At 39.6% G+C, this 21,400-nt stretch overlaps 1 protein-coding gene across 1 annotated transcript in view; it reads left to right on the forward strand.

Annotated features, from left to right (window-relative positions):
• The window catches only part of PAPLN (papilin, proteoglycan like sulfated glycoprotein), a 517,238-nt gene extending 497,321 nt beyond the window's left edge, over positions 1-19,917 (forward strand). The window contains 1 exon segment of the mRNA XM_053697785.1: positions 17,436-19,917. Coding sequence (XP_053553760.1) covers positions 17,436-17,611 — 176 coding nt within the window. The 3' untranslated portion in view covers positions 17,612-19,917.
• Positions 19,918-21,400: the final 1,483 nt, after the last annotated feature.

Here is a 21,400-nt window from a genome sequence, read left to right on the forward strand (position 1 = left end):
ATTAAGTTTGGCCTTTGTCTAATAATTGAACCACGTTACTGAAACAGACTGGAATATTAGAACTGTATAATTTAGGTTATTTTTCTGCTAAATTGTACTCAGAGAGTTAATGTGTAAATCTGGGTTTTTCCTTAGGATTTTCCCTTTAATACATTTTAAGTGGTTGCAGCTGAGATATTGTAGTTAGTTTAGTGTGGGTGGCATTAAAGGGGAGTTTTGGGCATTTCTTTTACGTCTAGTACAGACTGGAGAGTGTTGTTAACCCTTGCGCCCACTGAACTAAATCACAAGCTGGCCTGGTGTGGCTAGATTGTGACCTATTAGTGAGATTAGAAGGGGTCTGATAACCCTTTCTGTGCCAAATAAGTAACTGGCGCAGGGTTGGATAACCTTGGTTTGTCACAAATTGGTGGGCAGCGGTGTAGATCATTTTTTTTATTAGATTTTAGTGGTGTGGATTTGCTAGTGTGAAAATCCCGGTACTAAAAGAAATTGTTTCTTACAATTTCCAAAGGCTAAAACTCAGTGCATTATATAGTCACACATTGCAAACAGTCCCCTTCCCTATTCTCTGTTTTTCTTTTCTATTTTATTTTTGTTATGGAGTCATACGAGCAGCAAACTAAAGAGACACTGGCACTCTTATGCCAGGAGCGTGATATTCCAACACGTGGAAAGAACAAAGATGGACTAATACAAGCTCTTGTTGAATATGATAACAGTCAAATCACACCAGTTGAGGTCTCAGGCGAGATGTCTGCAGCTGGGGGCATCGATTCATCATGGGGATCCATTGGACTGTTATTTGCAAACCGTTATGAAACATATGGGCTCAGTGGATGCAAATGTGCGCATGGAACTGATTACAAAATTTTATGAGAGACAGGCTGCTGTGGAAGCAGCTGTGAGACAGGCTACTATGGAAGAGGCTGAGAGACAGGCGGCTAGGGAAGCTGAGAGAGAGTCTCTAGCAGCTGAGAGACAGGCTGCTGAACGACAGGCTGAGAGAGAGTATCAGCTACAGCTTACACGGTTGGAGAGAGGGATGGTCTCACCTGTTGTGAGTGAACCTAGAGACCCACTTGTTCCCAGAGTGCGTGCAGATAATTTTCCCACTCTGGAGAAAGATGGCGATGTGGATGTATTATTGCGTAGCTTTGAGAACGTTTGCAGACAGTTCCAGCTGCCAAGGGAGCAGTGGGCCAAGTACCTTACCCCTGGTCTGAAAGTTCCTGCACTTTGCTGAACTACCTCCAGAGTTTGATCAGGACTATGATTCCATTAAAGCTGCACTGCAGAGGAGGTATAATCTTACTCCTGAGGTGTACAGGAAGAAAATCCGTTCTCTGCAGAAAGATTTGTCAGAGAGCTATACTGCAACTGTTCGAAACCTGATGACAGCCTTTAAACAGTGGATCAGAGGGCTGGAGGTGACCACTATAGGAGAGCTGGAAGATCTGATAGTGAAGGAGCAATTTATGATTCTGTGCCCAGCAGAAGTTCAAGCATGGGTTTTGGATCGGAAGCCCATAACAGCATTGGAAGCTGGTGAGCTGGCTTATTTTTCGAACAGCCAACAGGTCCCCAGAGAATGGGAGAAAATCCTTTGCTAAGGGTGGATCCACCTGGAAAGGAGCTGCTGCACGACCCCCCTTCACAAAACCTGCTGTGCCTTTGTTTCATGTGTCTGTTCCCTCTGGGAAAGGTGGGCCGAGTGCTGCATCTGGGCAGGGGGATACCCGCAGATGTTTTGCTTGCCACAAAGTGGGCCACATCAGCTCCACTTGCCCAGAGAGGATTAACTTGGAGCAATCAGCTGGAGGGGGTAATCCCTCAGAAGTACCGGCATCAGTTTTATTTGTTACCCATCCAGAGGAAAACAGCCATGATAACTTGCAACCTGTGACTATTGGAGATAAGGTAACATTGGGGCTTCGGGACACGGGTGCAGAAGTGACTATTGTGCATCCAAAGCTAGTGAACTCTGAGAACATTATCCCTGGAAAGACTCTAGCAGTTAAAGGGATTGGGGAAATGAAACTTGCAGTGCCTATGGCACGTGTATATCTTGATTGGGGAGCGGGGAGAGTTTTAAGAAATGTGGGGGTATCTGAAAATATTCATAATGATGTTTTACTGGGTACTGATTTGGGTAGATTGTTATCTCTTTATGTGCCTGACAATGCTAAATGTGGCCTAGGGACATTAGTTGTAGACCCTTATGTGAAAAGGGCTGTGTGTGACAATGCTCAGAGACATTATGACCAGGAGAGAGGACAGAGTGCATGTGTGCAAAGTGCTGTGCCTGAACTGGGGGTGTCTGTGCTGAGATGTGAAACTGTACAAGAAGAGACTGATGGGGGAGAAAGGCAGATAGACTGGGTGGGTCTGTCTGTGCCTGAACCGAGTTTAACTGTACAGGGAGAAACTGTTTGTGAAAGGAGGCAGATGAGTGGTGAGTGTCTGTCTGTGATTGAATCGGTGGATTCTATAGAAGGAAGTGAGACTGATTGTGAGAGAGACCAGGGGGAGAATGTAGCCCCCTCTATAACAGAAGCAGTAGAGCCACAGAATCCAGAGTGTATGGGGGAGGAGGGTACAGGATACTCTTTGAGCGACCCCCAGAGTGAGTGTGAGAGATTGTGGGTGACAGAGACCCCAGTAACCTCAGCTGTGACCTATAAACAGACTGCACAGACTAGGGGACAGAGACTGACACAGACTGCAGACACAGGGGGGGAGTACAAAGAAGTGTATTTACACAGCCCCACAGTGCCATTCAGCAAATACACTGAGAGGTGAGCAGCATCAGAGCACCCAGCAGGCTCAGCAGCTAGGACCCACAGTGGAGAAGAGGGGGGCAGTTAGTCAACACCCTACCAAACATAACAGAGTGCAGGAGTACAGGAATTCTACTCCAGTGGGAGGGCAAGAGCCTGTGGTAGTTAAGCAGCAACTGACAGCACACAGTTGGGGGTAGTTATCAAGCCGTCTACTTTTCTGGCTTCGCCGGCCCAATACGCCCGCCTAAGCTCGCCTACCTTCGCCGCCGCGGACCTGAAAAAATACGCCTAAGTTATCAAATAAAGCTGTCAAAAAGCCGCGGGGCGATGAGCAGCGGACTGTGATAGTTATCACTCATCCGATCTCGCTGCTCTTCGGCTTTTTCCCAGCTTTATTGCTAGCCTATCACTAAGCACCCACACTAAACTACACTGTTCTATCCCTATACCGGCACCCCCGGAGCCTCCCACAACTAAATAAAGTTACTAACCCCTAAACCGCCGCTCCTAGACCCTGCCGCAACTCTTATAAATGTATTAACCCCTAAACCGCCGCTCCTAGACCCTGCCGCAACTCTTATAAATGTATTAACCCCTAAACCGCCGCTCCCTGAACCCGCCGCAACCTATATTAAATGTATTAACCCCTATCCTGCCTCCCCTACACCGTCGCTCCCTATAATAAATTTATTAACCCCTATCCTGCCCCCCACTACGCCGCCGCCACTGTAATAAAATGATTAACCCCTAAACCTAAGTCTAACCCTAACCCTAACGCCCCCCTAACTTAAATATTACTTAAATAAATCTAAATAATATTTATCTTATTAACTAAGTTAATCCTATTTAAAAATAAATACTTACCTATAAAATAAACCCTAATATAGCTACAATATAAATAATAATTATATTCTAGCTATCTTAGGATTTATTTTTATTTTACAGGTACCTTTCAATTTATTTTAACTAGGTACAATAGCTATTAAATAGTTATTAACTATTTAATAGCTTACCTAGCTAAAATAAACTGTAATTTACCTGTAAAATAAATCCTAACCTAAGTTACAATTACACCTAACACTACACTATACTTTAATAAATTATTCCTATTTAAAAATAAATACTTGCCTGTAAAATAAACACTAAGATAGCTACAATATAATTAATAATTATATTGTAGCTATCTTAGGATTTATATTTATTTTACAGGTAACTTTGTATTTATTTTAGCTAGTTAGAATAGTTATTAAATAGTTATTAACTATTTAATAACTACCTAGCTAAAAGAAATACAAAATTACCTGTAAAATAAATCCTAACCTAAGTTACAATTAAACCTAACACTACACTATCATTAAATTAATTAAATAAACTACCTACAAATAACTACAATTAAAACAATTACATAAACTAACTAAAGTACAAAAAATAAAAAAGCTAAGTTACAAAAAATAAAAAAATAAGTTACAAACATGTTAAAAATATTACAACAATTTTAAGCTACTTACACCTACTCTAAGCCCCCTAATAAAATAACAAACCCCCCGAAAATAAAAAAATGCCCTACCCTATTCTAAATTAAATAAAGTTCATAGCTCTTTTACCTTACCAGCCCTTAAAAGGGCCATTTGTGGGGGCATGCCCCAAAGAAAACAGCTCTTTTGCCTGTAAAAGAAAAGTACAACCCCCCCCAACATTAAAACCCACCACCCACATACCCCTAATCTAACCCAAACCCCCCTTACAAAAACCTAACACTAATCCCCTGAAGATCATCCTACCTTTAGTCGTCTTCACTCAGCCGAGCCACCGATGGAACCGAAGTGGACATCCTGAGCGGAAGAAGTTAATCCTCCAAGCGGCGCTGAAGAAATCTTCCATCCGATGAAGTCATCATCCAGGCGGCGCTGAAGAAAAGTCTTCTATCCGGGCGAAGTCATCTTCCAAGCCGGGTCTTGAATCTTCCTTCCGCCGACGCGGAACCTCCTTCTTCACCGACGGACTACGACGAATGAAGGCTCCTTTAAGGGACGTCATCCAAGATGGCGTCCCCTCAATTCCGATTGGCTGATAGGATTCTATCAGCCAATCGGAATTAAGGTAGGAAAAATCTGATTGGCTGATGGAATCAGCCAATCAAATTGAGCTCGCATTCTATTGGCTGTTCCGATCAGCCAATAGAATGCAAGCTCAATCTGATTGGCTGATTGGATCAGCCAATCGGATTGAACTTGAATCTGATTGGCTGATTCCATCAGCCAATCAGAATTTTCCTACCTTAATTCCGATTGGCTAATAGAATCCTATCAGCCAATCGGAATTGAGGGGACGCCATCTTGGATGACGTCCCTTAAAGGAGCCTTCATTCGTCGTAGTCCGTCGGTGAAGAAGGAGGTTCCGCGTCGGCGGAAGGAAGATTCAAGACCCGGCTTGGAAGATGACTTCGCCCGGATAGAAGACTTTTCTTCAGCGCCGCCTGGATGATGACTTCATCGGATGGAAGATTTCTTCAGCGCCGCTTGGAGGATTAACTTCTTCCGCTCCGGATGTCCACTTCGGTTCCATCGGTGGCTCGGCTGAGTGAAGACGACTAAAGGTAGGATGATCTTCAGGGGATTAGTGTTAGGTTTTTGTAAGGGGGGTTTGGGTTAGATTAGGGGTATGTGGGTGGTGGGTTTTAATGTTGGGGGGGGGTTGTATTTCTTCTGTTATGTGTGATCAGTCCACGGGTCATCATTACTTCTGGGATATAACTCCTCCCCAACAGGAAATGCAAGAGGATTCACCCAGCAGAGCTGCATATAGCTCCTCCCCTCTACGTCAGTCCCAGTCATTCTCTTGCACCCAACGACTAGATAGGATGTGTGAGAGGACTATGGTGATTATACTTAGTTTTTATGACTTCAATCAAAAGTTTGTTATTTTAAAATAGCACCGGAGCGTGTTATTACTTCTCTGGCAGAGTTTGAGGAAGAATCTGACAGAGATTTTTTACTATGATTTTAACCGGAGTCGTTAAGATCATATTGCTGTTCTCGACCATCTGAGGGAGGTAAAGGCTTCAGATCAGGGGACAGCGGGCAGATGAATCTGCATTGAGGTATGTGGCAGTTTTTATTTTCTGAATGGAATTGATGAGAAAAGCCTGCCATACCGTTAAAATGACATGTATGTATACACTTCAGTATTCTGGGGATGGTATTTCACCGGAACTACTGTGTTAAGGTCACTAATCCTTTTAATAACTATTCTCATGTTAAACGTTTTTGCTGGAATGTAGAATCGTTTACATTGCTGAGGTACTGTGTGAATAAATGTTTGGGCATTATTTTCCACTTGGCAGTTTTTTGCTTTAATTGTGACAGTTTCGTTTCTCTTCACTGCTGTGTGGGAGAGGGAGGGGCCGTTTTTGGCGCTCTTTGCTACGCATCAAAAAATTCCAGTCAGCTACTTTTATATGTCCTGCATGATCCGGTTCATTTCTGACAGATCTCAGGGGTCTTCAAACTTCTTTGAAGGGAGGTAAATTCTCTCAGCAGAGCTGTGAGAATTCTTATAGTGACTGTGTATAAAAAACGTTGTTTTGTTTTCTTATGTACAAATTTAATTAGTGTTGTTTTTTACTAATGGGAACAAACCTTTGCTAAAAGTTGTGTTGTTTTAAAATTTGATGCAATAACTGTTTTTCAGTTCATTATTTCAACTGTCATTTAATCGTTAGTACCTCTTTGAGGCACAGTACGTTTTTTGCTAAAAAAGATTATAACCAAGTTGTAAGTTTTTTGCTAGTGTGTTAAACATGTCTGACTCAGAGGAAGATATCTGTGTCATTTGTTCCAATGCCAAGGTGGAGCCCAATAGAAATTTATGTACTAACTGTATTGATGCTACTTTAAATAAAAGTCAATCTGTACAATGTGAACAAATTTCACCAAACAGCGAGGGGAGAGTTATGCCGACTAACTCGCCTCACGCGACAGTACCTGCATCTCCCGCCCGGGAGGTGCGTGATATTTTGGCGCCTAGTACATCTGGGCGGCCATTACAGATAACATTACAAGATATGGCTACTGTTATGACTGAAGTTTTGTCTAAATTACCTGAACTAAGAGGCAAGCGTGATCACTCTGGGGTGAGAACAGAGTGCGCTGACAATGCTAGGGCCATGTCTGATACTGCGTCACAGCTCGCAGAGCATGAGGACGGAGAGCTTCATTCTGTGGGTGACGGTTCTGATCCAAACAGATTGGACTCAGATATTTCAAATTTTAAATTTAAATTGGAGAACCTCCGTGTACTACTAGGGGAGGTCTTAGCAGCTCTCAACGATTGTAACACTGTTGCAATACCAGAGAAACTGTGTAGGTTGGATAAATACTTTGCGGGTACCGGCGAGTACTGACGTTTTTCCTATACCTAAGAGACTAACTGAAATTGTTACTAAGGAGTGGGATAGACCCGGTGTGCCGTTCTCACCCCCTCCAATATTTAGAAAGATGTTTCCAATAGACGCCACCACTCGGGACTTATGGCAAACGGTCCCCAAGGTGGAGGGAGCAGTTTCTACTTTAGCTAAGCGTACCACTATCCCGGTGGAGGATAGCTGTGCTTTCTCAGATCCAATGGATAAAAAATTAGAGGGTTACCTTAAGAAAATGTTTGTTCAACAAGGTTTTATATTACAACCCCTTGCATGTATCGCGCCGATTACGGCTGCGGCAGCATTTTGGATTGAGTCGCTTGAAGAGAACCTTAGTTCCTCTACGCTAGACGACATTACGGACAGGCTTAGAGTCCTTAAACTAGCTAATTCTTTCATTTCGGAGGCCGTAGTACATTTAACCAAACTTACGGCTAAGAACTCAGGATTCGCCATACAGGCACGCAGGGCACTGTGGCTAAAATCCTGGTCAGCTGATGTTACTTCTAAGTCCAAATTACTTAATATACCTTTCAAGGGGCAGTCCTTATTCGGGCCCGGTTTGAAAGAAATTATCGCTGACATTACGGGAGGTAAGGGCCACGCCCTACCTCAAGACAAGGCCAAAGCTAAGGCTAGACAGTCTAATTTTCGTCCCTTTCGGAATTTCAAAACAGGAGCAGCATCAACCTCCACTGCACCAAAACAGGAAGGAGCTGTTGCTCGTTACAGGCAAGGCTGGAAGCCTAACCAGTCCTGGAACAAAAGCAAGCAGGCCAGGAAACCTGCTGCTGCCCCAAAGACAGCATGAACCGAGAGCCCCCGATCCGGGACCGGATCTAGTAGGGGGCAGACTCTCTCTCTTCGCCCAGGCCTGGGCAAGAGATGTTCAGGATCCCTGGGCACTAGAGATCATATCTCAGGGATACCTTCTAGACTTCAAATTATCTCCCCCAAGAGGGAGATTTCATCTGTCAAGGTTGTCAACAAACCAGATAAAGAAAGAAGCGTTTCTACGCTGCGTACAAGATCTGTTAACAATGGGAGTGATCCATCCGGTTCCGTGGTCGGAACAAGGACAAGGGTTCTACTCAAACCTGTTTGTGGTTCCCAAAAAAGAGGGAACTTTCAGGCCAATCTTAGATTTAAAGACTCTAAACAAATTCCTAAGAGTTCCATCGTTCAAAATGGAAACTATTCGGACTATTTTACCCATGATCCAAGAGGGTCAGTACATGACCACAGTGGATTTAAAGGATGCTTACCTTCACATACCGATCCACAAAGATCATCACCGGTATCTAAGGTTTGCCTTCTTAGACAGGCACTACCAGTTTGTAGCTCTTCCATTCGGATTGGCTACGGCTCCAAGAATCTTCACAAAGGTTCTGGGTGCCCTTCTAGCGGTACTAAGACCGCGAGGGATTTCGGTAGCTCCGTACCTAGACGACATTCTAATACAAGCTTCAAGCTTTCAAACTGCCAAGTCTCATACAGAGTTAGTTCTGGCATTTCTAAGGTCGCATGGATGGAAAGTGAACGAAAAGAAGAGTTCTCTCTTTCCTCTCACAAGAGTTCCATTCTTGGGGACTCTTATAGATTCTGTAGAAATGAAGATTTACCTGACAGAAGACAGGTTAACAAAACTTCAAAATGCATGCCGCGTCCTTCATTCCATTCAACACCCGTCAGTAGCTCAATGCATGGAGGTGATCGGCTTAATGGTAGCGGCAATGGACATAGTACCTTTTGCACGCCTACACCTCAGACCGCTGCAACTATGCATGCTAAGTCAGTGGAATGGGGATTACTCAGATTTGTCCCCTACTCTGAATCTGAATCAAGAGACCAGAAATTCTCTTCTATGGTGGCTTCATCGGCCACACCTGTCCAGGGGAATGCCATTCAGCAGGCCAGACTGGACAATTGTAACAACAGACGCCAGCCTACTAGGTTGGGGCGCTGTCTGGAATTCTCTGAAGGCTCAGGGACTATGGAATCAGGAGGAGAGTCTCCTTCCAATAAACATTCTGGAATTGAGAGCAGTTCTCAATGCCCTTCTGGCTTGGCCCCAGTTAATAACTCGGGGGTTCATCAGGTTTCAGTCGGACAACATCACGACTGTAGCTTACATCAACCATCAGGGAGGGACAAGAAGCTCCCTAGCAATGATGGAAGTATCAAAGATAATTCGCTGGGCAGAGTCTCACTCTTGCCACCTGTCAGCAATCCACATCCCGGGAGTGGAGAACTGGGAGGCGGATTTCTTGAGTCGCCAGACTCTTCATCCGGGGGAGTGGGAACTTCATCCGGAGGTCTTTGCCCAAATACTTCGACGTTGGGGCAAACCAGAGATAGATCTCATGGCGTCTCGCCAGAACGCCAAACTTCCTCGCTACGGGTCCAGATCCAGGGATCCGGGAGCAGTTCTGATAGATGCTTTGACAGCACCTTGGAACTTCAGGATGGCTTATGTGTTTCCACCCTTCCCGCTGCTTCCTCGATTGATTGCCAAAATCAAACAGGAGAGAGCATCAGTAATTCTAATAGCACCTGCTTGGCCACGCAGGACTTGGTATGCAGATCTAGTGGACATGTCATCCTGTCCGCCTTGGTCTCTACCTCTGAGACAGGACCTTCTGATACAGGGTCCATTCAAACATCAAAATCTAACTTCTCTGAAGCTGACTGCTTGGAAATTGAACGCTTGATTTTATCAAAACGTGGTTTTTCTGAGTCGGTTATTGATACCCTGATTCAGGCTAGGAAGCCTGTTACCAGAAGGATTTACCATAAAATATGGCGGAAATACCTATACTGGTGCGAATCCAAAGGTTACTCCTGGAGTAAGGTTAGGATCGCTAGGATATTGTCTTTTCTACAAGAAGGTTTAGAAAAGGGTTTATCAGCTAGTTCATTAAAGGGACAGATTTCAGCTCTGTCCATCTTGTTACACAGACGTCTGTCAGAAAATCCAGACGTCCAGTCCTTTTGTCAGGCTTTAGCTAGGATCAAGCCTGTGTTTAAAGCTGTTGCTCCACCATGGAGTTTAAACTTAGTTCTTAACGTTTTACAGGGTGTTCCGTTTGAACCCCTTCATTCCATTGATATAAAAATGTTATCTTGGAAAGTTCTGTTTTTAATGGCTATTTCCTCGGCTCGAAGAGTCTCTGAGTTATCAGCCTTACATTGTGATTCCCCTTATCTGATTTTTCACTCAGACAAGGTAGTTCTGCGTACTAAACCTGGGTTCTTACCTAAGGTAGTCACTAACAGGAACATCAATCAAGAGATTGTTGTCCCATCCTTGTGTCCAAATCCTTCTTCAAAGAAGGAACGTCTTTTACACAATCTGGATGTAGTTCGTGCCCTCAAGTTCTACTTGCAGGCAACTAAAGATTTTCGCCAAACTTCTTCCTTGTTTGTCGTTTACTCTGGACAGAGGAGAGGTCAAAAAGCTTCTGCTACCTCTCTCTCTTTTTGGCTTCGTAGCATAATACGTTTAGCCTATGAGACTGCTGGACAGCAGCCTCCTGAAAGAATTACAGCTCACTCCACTAGAGCTGTGGCTTCCACTTGGGCCTTTAAGAATGAGGCCTCTGTTGAACAGATTTGCAAGGCTGCAACTTGGTCTTCGCTTCATACTTTTTCCAAATTTTACAAATTTGACACTTTTGCTTCTTCGGAGGCTATTTTTGGGAGAAAGGTTCTTCAGGCAGTGGTTCCTTCTGTATAATGAGCCTGCCTATCCCTCCCGTCATCCGTGTACTTTTGCTTTGGTATTGGTATCCCAGAAGTAATGATGACCCGTGGACTGATCACACATAACAGAAGAAAACATAATTTATGCTTACCTGATAAATTCCTTTCTTCTGTTGTGTGATCAGTCCACGGCCCGCCCTGTTTTAAGGCAGGTAAATATCTTTTAAATTATACTCCAGTCACCACTTCACCCTTGGTTACTCCTTTCTCGTTGTTTCTTGGTCGAATGACTGGGACTGACGTAGAGGGGAGGAGCTATATGCAGCTCTGCTGGGTGAATCCTCTTGCATTTCCTGTTGGGGAGGAGTTATATCCCAGAAGTAATGATGACCCGTGGACTGATCACACAACAGAAGAAAGGAATTTATCAGGTAAGCATAAATTATGTTTTTTCTTTAACAGGCAAAAGAGCTGTTTTCTTTGGGGCATGCCCCCACAAATGGCCCTTTTAAGGGCTGGTAAGGTAAAAGAGCTTTGATCTTTATTTAATTTAGAATAGGGTAGGGCATTTTTTTATTTTGGGGGGGTTTGTTATTTTATTAGGGGGCTTAGATTAGGTGTAAGTAGCTTAAAATTGTTGTAATATTTTTAACATGTTTGTAACTTATTTTTTGAAACTTAGCTTTTTTTATTTTTTGTACTTTAGTTAGTTTATGTAATTGTATTTAATTGTAGTTATTTGTAGGTATTTTATTTAATTAATTTAATGATAGTATAGTGTTAGGTTTAATTGTAACTTAGGTTAGGATTTATTTTACAGGTAATTTTGTATTTCTTTTAGCTAGGTAGTTATTAAATAGTTCATAACTATTTAATAACTATTCTAACTAGCTAAAATAAATACAAAGTTACCTGTAAAATAAATATAAATCCTAAGATAGCTACAATATAATTATTAATTATATTGTAGCTATCTTAGTGTTTATTTTACAGGTATTTATTTTTAAATAGGAATAATTTATTAAAGTATAGTGTAGTGTTAGCTGAAATTTACCTGTAAAATAAATCCTAACCTAATTGTAACTTAGGTTAGGATTTATTTTACAGGTAAATTTCAGTTTATTTTAGCAAGGTAAGCTATTAAATAGTTAATAACTATTTAATAGCTATTGTACCTAGTTAAAATAAATTGAAAGGTACCTGTCAAATAAAAATAAATCCTAAGATAGCTACAATATAATTATTATTTATATTGTAGCTATATTAGGGTTTATTTTATAGGTAAGTATTTAGTTTTAAATAGGATTAATTTAGTTAATAAGAGTTAATTTATTTAGATGTATTTAATTAATATTTAAGTTAGGGGGGCGTAAGGGTTAGGGTTAGGGTTAGACTTAGGTTTAGGGGTTAATAATTTTATTACAGTGGCGGCGGCGTAGTGGGGTGCAGGATAGGGGTTAATAAATTTATTATAGGTGGCGACGGTGTAGGGGGGGCAGGATAGGGGTTAATACATTTAATATAGGTTGCGGCGGGTTCAGGGAGCGGCGGTTTAGGGGTTAATACATTTATTATAGTTGCGGTGGGCTCCGGGAGCGGCGGTTTAGGGGTTAATATGTATAGAGTAGCTTGCGGTGGGCTCCGGGAGCGGCGGTTTAGGGGGTAATAACTTTATTTAGTTGCGGCGTTGTAGGGGGGCAGATTAGTGGTGTTTAGACTCGGGGTACGTGTTAGGGTGTTAGGTGTAGACAGCTCCCATAGAAATCAATGGGATGTCTGTCAGCAGCGAACTTGTACTTTCGCTATGGTCAGACTCCCATTGATTCCTATGGGATCCGCCGCCTCCAGGGGTGGCGGTTTGAAAACCAGGTACGCTGGGCCGTAAAAGTGCCGAGCGTACCTGCTAGTTTTTTGATAACTATCAAAAGTAGTGAGAATGTGCCGCACTTGTGTGCGGAACATCTGGAGTGACGTAAGAATCGATCTGTGTCGGACTGAGTCCGGCGGATCGAAGCTTACGTCACAAAATTCTACTTTTGCCGGTCTCGAGCCTTTGATAACTAAGGCGTATCAGCCTCGCCACAAATACGCTGCGGAATTCCAGCGTATTTGAGGTTGACGGCTTGATAACTAGGCCCCAGTATGTTCAGAGCGCACACCATAGGTAGCAAGACCCTAGGTTTCACAAGCACCTCTGTAACAAGGGATGATGTGTTATTCAGGGATAAGATGCAAGCGTTATTGGGGAAGGTACCTGCAAAACCCAGAGATGCCATATTCCCACAAAAATAGTTGCAGGATTTTACTGCCAGAGAGGGAGTATATGAGATGGGGCAAAATGTTCTGGTACTAACACCCATGAGGCAGAACCAGCTACAGGCTGCATGGGAGGGCCCCTGTAATATATTAAATCAGTTGGGTAGAGAAACTAGTGTGTCAATTTTTAAAGGAGGGCATCCTGCTGGCAAAACTGCTATGTGCAATTTGTCTGGCAATGGCGTTATCACCACAAGGGGAAGCTTCCTTTGATACGCATCGGGAGTGGCTCGTAGCCACCCCCTTTTGCGTCTCTTATTGGGGGAGATGTCACGAATACCTCAGGATTTAGCTGAGAAATGGTTAATTCGGTTCAGTTTGTGAGCTAAAAACAGTTATCTGCTTTTCAAGAAGAATTGTGTCCTGGGTTTGTGTTTCTTTGAATTGCCAGGAGCATCATACATGCTTGGCAGTGTAAACAGGATAGAATTTTATGGCTTAGGTTGTCAGTAGAATACATGATGCAAAACAGGGCCTCAGTCACAGAAACTGATAAGGTCACTAAAAGGACATTCGTATAATATATAAATGTGCTTTTAACTGTTATGACATGAAATGAAGGTAAATATGACAACCTATGTCATATATGATATCAAACCTATTCTCCCAATGAAACTAAGAGGTTCCCGATATATATATATATATATATATATATATATATATATATATATATATATATATATATATATATATATATATATATGGAAATAGAGTTACCAAGCAGAAATTATAATGGGTTCTATAATTTCAGGCAAAAAACCTAGTTTATTGAAGGTCATAAAGGACAGGGGGGTTCCTTAGCCTTCCCAGGAGGGTGTGGTCATGCAACTTGATCTCTGGAAAATATGTATAAAGTTTGATCTTTCAACATGCTCTACAGGTTAAGGACCATTGCTTTCATGCCAGCCCCTGGCACAGATCTTGGAACTAGAAAAGTATTCAGTCTGTTTTTCTCCCTTTTTATTTTAAACCTGTTTGCTAGTGTGTAATTTTATTTGTAACAACTTTTTATTAATAATGCATTGTGCATAATAATTTTGGCATAATAAATAATCCTTTTATTAAGTTTGGCCTTTGTCTAATAATTGAACCACGTTACTGAAACAGACTGGAATATTAGAACTGTATAATTTAGGTTATTTTTCTGCTAAATTGTACTCAGAGAGTTAATGTGTAAGTCTGGGTTTTTCCTTAGGATTTTCCCTTTAATACATTTTAAGTGGTGTACATTTTAATACATTTTAAGATATTGTAGTTAGTTTAGTGTGGGTGGCATTAAAGGGGAGTTTTGGGCATTTCTTTTACGTCTAGTACAGACTGGAGATTGTTGTTAACCCTTTCACCCACTGAACTAAATCACAATCTGGCCTGGTGTGGCTAGATTGTGACCTATTAGTGAGATTAGAAGGGGTCTGATAACCCTTTCTGTGCCAAATAAGTGACTGGCGCAGGGTTGGATAACCTTGGTTCGTCACAATATTATCTTTAAAAAAACACATCATTTATGCTTACCTGATAAATTAATTTATTTCCATTACTCCTGGGAATTACTCTTCCCTACCACTAGGAGAAGGCACAGTTCAAAGATCCAGCACTTCAATCCTTGATAGGGTGCATACTGCAATAGGATTACTGCAAAAGTCCTCAAAGTAAAATAGAACAGAAGTAGCAGACGCACCACAAGATCCTTATTCAGAGGTTATCTTTATTGCCACATACTGGGAGCCCAATATGTGGCAATAAAGATAACCTCTGAATAAGGATCTTGTGGTGCGTCTGCTACTTCTGTTCTATTTTACTAGGAGAAGGCAAAGATCCCCAAACCCCAATAACTCTATAAAACCCCTCCCACCTCACCAGTACCTGTCTAACGTATAGCCGAGCACAAAGAGGAAGGAAAAGTAATAAGAGCCAACAAAATAGGAGCAGGAAAAAATATAACAAACACTAAAAAACAGGATGGGGTCTCATGGATTCTCACCGCCTTGAAAGAAATTAATTTATCAGATAAGCATAAATTATCATTTCTTTCATACAGGTGGTGAGAGTCCACAATCCATTACTCCAGGTAACAAATATCCAAGCTGTGGGGTCCACATGTAGTACCATAAAGGTGTGGAATCTAGAAACATCTTTTTTCACTTAGAAACAAAATCCAAAACCCTAATAGAACCTAAAGAAAAGGCAATAAAAAATAACTAACAACCTGAGACAACTGACTGAATGACACGCTACCAAAGGCTGCCTCAGAAGAAGCAAGAACAATAAAATGGTAGAAAAAAATATGCAGAGGACAAAATAGCTGACTAGCAAAAAGTGGCAATTGGTCTGAAAAAATTAGCAGAAAGCCATCTAGGTGGAGGCTTACCTGCCTGCAAGAAAACTATATGAATTAAAAGTTTTAACCAAGAAACAGCAGAAATTCTCTGAACTTCCTAGAACCAGCAAAAAGGAACAAACAAAAAATTTGCCTGAAAACCTAAGTAGTGTCAGCATAACACTATGGAGCTCTAACAAAATCCAAAACATGAAAAAAAAACACTTACTAATAAAGAAGGAAGAACAATGTCCACAAGACCAAATAAAGGTTCCAAGGAGGAAAAAAATGAATAATAATTGGCTTAATTCTAGGCCAGGCTAGGACTAAACCATGAATGCCAGAAAGATAATCTTTTTACGGAACATAACTAAAAAGGACAGAAAAAGATCCTATCTACCTGAGCCTGTAGAGTTCCTAGGAACATAGAACAGAAAAAAACAAGCTTCCTTAAAAAGGGCCTTTCCCCTACCAAAGCCTCTCGATCGAGAGCTGCGCCTACATGCAAACTTGGATGGAGGATAGACTCTTAAACTGTTTAGGCCTGTTCCAATTCAACTAATGGGCACTGGCACTGTCAGCAATCCCCAGAGCAAATAAATTGGTCTGGTATCTAGCTTTGCAGCCTTGCAAGCAGACTTTATATTGCGCAAATCCAGTAAAAAGCAATGAAACATTTAGCAAATACCATTCTATTATTTCCAGACAGAACCAAAAGAATTCTGATACTAGGCAGGAAAAAGATTTCTGAGCCCTGTTCTGATGAATGGGACAAAACACAAATGTGAGCTTTAAATATAACCTTGGACTACTAGTCCTGAGAAAGAAAATCTCCTTAACTCCTTGACACACTAGAAATAATGGAAATCCAAACCAGAGCCAAATAAACTCACTCTCTATAAAGAAAGTCTGGAATTAGAAATCATGTCTGAATCATACATAAACTGATTCCAGCCTTCAAAATGTAAAAAAAAAACCTTTATTTTCTTATTTCAGGGTCCATAAGAAATAGTTACAAGAAAATAAAAGTCTTTTTAAATTTTGGAGGCTAGAATCAGTTCATGTTTGATTCATTGGTAAAGACTGGGCAGTCTTACCCCTTTTGAAAAAAAACTCTTAGAAACGTACAATTTAAAAAATTACTGATAAAAGAGGAGTACATCTTGCATCTATACAGCACACTTGTAAAGGGCACCAAAAATATTCACTCTATCACGCCAATCCCTGCAGACCTGAAGGCCAAGATGCTTAAAAAAATGTAGCGTCACAAAATGGATGCAAATAAAAATAAACATATTAACACTTTAAAAGGAGAAATATCAAATAACAATATATATATATATATATATATATATATATATATATATATATATAACTGTCCCAAGGCTATGTACATATATAACAATATATAATGATAACCAGGGCTTATTGAGTGCCAAGCAAATAAAAATATATTGTTCACCTAAAGGTAAGAGCAACATTAACTGAAACCTTTTTCCCTGCATTACACCCTAGAGACATAAATGCATTTTTCTTTTTTTTGCATCTTCAATATTTTATTTTTATTTGAATTGTATTTCAGGATTTGCAACTTCACATAAATTCTCATAAGTCTTTAATAAAAGTTTTCGTCTTATATAGTTTTTAGAAATAATATTGGAGGTTTAAATATATGAACACCATATCATAAACATATTATTTATGATTGTAAAAGAACAAATTACATACTTAAAAAAATATGCATTACAACATAAAATATTCTTATACGGTTAGTCTCCCTGTTTGCATGAATTCATATGCTAGTTCTAAGTAAACATTTGGTTAAGTATTTTATTTGCATTATTAAATTACATTTTTATTTACGGTTTACTATATTTTCTTCTGTTCTGTCTTTCAGTTTCTGCTGTGCAAATTATGGATCCTAACAGTGATTGTGTTGACCACCCTGAGCTAGCCAACTGTGATCTCATCATCTATGCCCAGCTCTGCTCCAACGAGTATTACAGCAGCTTCTGTTGTGCCAGCTGCTCTAGAAACAAATCTCAACAGAGTGATGTCCGGCACCAGGGCTGATAGACTTTTCCTGTTACCCTCCAAGATAATATAATACAAACCCAACTTCAGAGATCCCTATGGCCAAGATGCCTATTTACTTTTGACTGTTCAAGGGTTGAGCAAAGACCCATTTACAAAAGCGGGCTTTGAGGTTTACGGATTCTGTGGCTATAATAATTGCAGATATATTTTTAAATTAGAAGCAGCTTTTAAAAGCACACTCTACAAGCATATAGCAATAAATGTCATTTTACAAAATAAGTAATATCTAAATTAATATGTTGAAAGTGATCATTGTTTAATTTTAGTTCTGAAATCACACATTTTTTAGCTAGGTGGCTGTGGAAGTTTCAGCAGGGAACAACTTAAGTAGTAAACAGTTAAAAACATTATTTAGATAAGGACAGGGATTAAACATGCTTAGCATATTCTAATAGTAATGATATACCCAAACACTTTATGTCCAAAGAGAAAGTATGTATTTTGTTACAGTGACATGATACCTAATTTATTAGGCTTAGCACCTCCTTTTTTTCTACTGCACATATATTTTTTTCATTGCAATCTAATGTTTACTGTTTTTTCTCACAGCCCTAGTCTTAGTGCATGTGAATCAATCCATTGGCTCACTGTCTTATTGTATGCCACCCCCACAGTACCCTGAACCAATCAAGGAGGCCAGAACATAAAACAGCATTTCAGAAGCTAAACTAAAACTTTATTCTTTGACATGCAGACTAACCTGTTCCTTAAAGGAAAAAAACATAAAAAATGATAGCTGTTGGAAATCATACAATTTCTCATATATAATTACATTCTGTTGTTTCAAATTATGGGTTCTGCAGCCTAAAATTATAAATGTAAAGGATTACCATCTCCACAATGGACTTCATTTTATAACAGTATAGAGTGAGTGTGCAGCCTGTGGCCTGCAGCACCTGAAATACCCATTTAGTGCCAGATTATGAGTGGATTGCTAACGATTGTGCAAAAGCAATTAGAGGTTTATCACGGGTGTTTGCTCTTGTCGGGATTTACCCGCTGGTATTACGAGTTAAAAGTAAACACGATCGATTGAGCGCAATCGCAATTTACACTAGAATTATTACATTACATGGTACATTTACAATCATAACACCAATGAATAAAATTTATTTTAAAAAAATATATTGCTTATAAAGGCTTAAAGATATAAAGGCTTAAAGATATGAGATTTCATGTGTTAGGGGAAAAATGCAGCCAAAGGGCTTTAATATAGACATACATACATACATATACATCTCTAAAAATATATATATATATGTGTGTGTGTGTGCATATGTATTTATAAGTGTATATATGTATTTACAGACATGTATACACATATAAATACATTTGTAAGTATATATATATATATATATATATATGCATTGGAGCACTTTGCAGTTAAATAGATGTAAAAGCATATTTATGCAATATTCATATTTAATAACGTTTTAAACTTTGTATTTACTGTAAATATTTCACATTCCAATGTTCTGCACATATCAGAATATGTTCTAAGTATTTTTAAATCAATATTCTTATATATCTGTATATATCTATACCTATATATATATTCATGTATACATATAGGCATAAATATATATTGAATCAAAATACCACTATATATATGTGTGTATTTATGAATAAATAGAACGTATTCTGCTATGAGAAGAACATTGGAGTGTGAAATATTAATAATTTCATGTCTGGTTAGCGCACATGAGAATATGCGATCTGATTTGCACACAAGTTGGGTGTTTTTTTCCCATTCTTTTTTTCTTCATTGACGTTTATGGGGGAATATGTGAACGTGCATGCTATAGTCTAAGTTCAGCTTTTTGCGCTTGTTGGGTTAGTGCACAAGCGAAAACAGTTTACTTTCAACTCATAATACGAGTGCAAAAAGCCGAACTTCTAGCGCAGTTAACATTCAAGCAGAGGCATTAATTAGCACTCCACTTGTAAGCTGGCCCTCAGAATTTTCTAAGGTTGTCTGTGCCCAGGAGTTCAGAGTTACTTTTCTTACCTCTAGGGTCTATTTTTTTTCTCCCTTGTGTAATGTTAAAATTGTTTGAATTGTAATTATATGATTGAAAATGTGTGAATTCCATATGCTGATCTGACACTTGTAGCAAATAAATATTTTAATTCCATAATCTACTGAGAAGAGAGGGCTTTCTGTTATATGGTATAAACTTGTTCCTAGATTTACTTTCATTTTTGCATTGTATGTCTATAAGTCTTTTTTTGCTTACAATCTGAATTGCTTAAGAACATTTGGATTAAAATTTTAAATACAACCATTAGCGTCAACTCTATATTTAGCCGTATAGAACACTAATTTTGTTAAAATATTTGTTCTGGGATAGATACAATTTAAAAGAAAACTTTAACCAACAGGTGTGAGTATTATGTTTTTTGCATTGCTCTGCTTTTATTTATAGCTATAAATTATTAATCTGTGGCCACTAATATAGATACCCCCACTACTTTGAATATTTTCTACTCCAGTCTTTTATATATAATATAATAATCAAACAGCGGTATACTATTTATAATTAAATTAATTTGTACAGCGCCAACATTACACGATACAAGCTCCCAAAATGATATCCCTAAAAACTCAAAGATAATAGATATGAATGGAAGGAGGGAGCGCCTAAAAAAGGCTAAAGTATCTACATATGCTAAAATATCAAAGTTAAAAATTAATTTATTATAAACTTAACATACCCTATACACAATTCAGAATGACAGATAAAAACTATTAAAACCAATTATGATCAATTGATTAGGGGTAGGTCAATTCCTCAAGACAAGTTTCATCAAATTTGTGAGGAAATAATATAGCCGTGTATAAAAATAAGTATATATATAGCTGTGTATAAATAAATATATATATATATATATATATATATATATATATATATATATATAAAGTGTCCAAAGTGGATATAAGTGTCCTTGATGAGTGTCCTCTGTGAATATCCAATGTGTCCAAATGGAGACTCCTAGTGTGGTGAATCCTAATTTGGTTGTATCCAGTGTTCCCAAAAAATTTATAAAAATAAAAGTGAAAAATAGACTTTTTCCCGCCTCGAAAATGCCCTTGTGTACACTGTGTGCAGAATTATTAGGCAAATGAGTATTTTGACCACATCATCCTCTTTATGCATGTTACAATAAATATACCGAATATGCATGTTGTCTTACTCCAAGCTGTATAGGCTCGAAAGCCTACTACCAATTAAGCATATTAGGTGATGTGCATCTCTGTAATGAGAAGGGGTGTGGTCTAATGACATCAACACCCTATATCAGGTGTGCATAATTATTAGGCAACTTCCTTTCCTTTGGCAAAATGGGTCAAAAGAAGGACTTGACAGGCTCAGAAAAGTCAAAAATAGTGAGATATCTTGCAGAGGGATGCAGCACTCTTAAAATTGCAAAGCTTCTGAAGCGTGATCATTGAACAATCAAGCGTTTCATTCAAAATAGTCAACAGGGTCGCAAGAAGCGTGTGGAAAAACCAAGGCGCAAAATAACTGCCCATGAACTGAGAAAAGTAAAGCGTGCAGCTGCCAAGATGCCACTTGCCACCAGTTTGGCCATATTGCAGAGCAACATCACTGGAGTGCCCAGAAGCACAAAGTGTGCAATACTCAGAGACATGGCCAAGGTAAGAAAGGCTGAAAGACGACCACCACTGAACAAGACACACAAGCTGAAACGTCAAGACTGGGCCAAGAAATATCTCAAGACTGATTTTTCTAAGGTTTTATG

This window comes from Bombina bombina, chromosome 1, assembly GCF_027579735.1.
Source record: "Bombina bombina isolate aBomBom1 chromosome 1, aBomBom1.pri, whole genome shotgun sequence".
Lineage (NCBI taxonomy): Eukaryota > Metazoa > Chordata > Amphibia > Anura > Bombinatoridae > Bombina > Bombina bombina.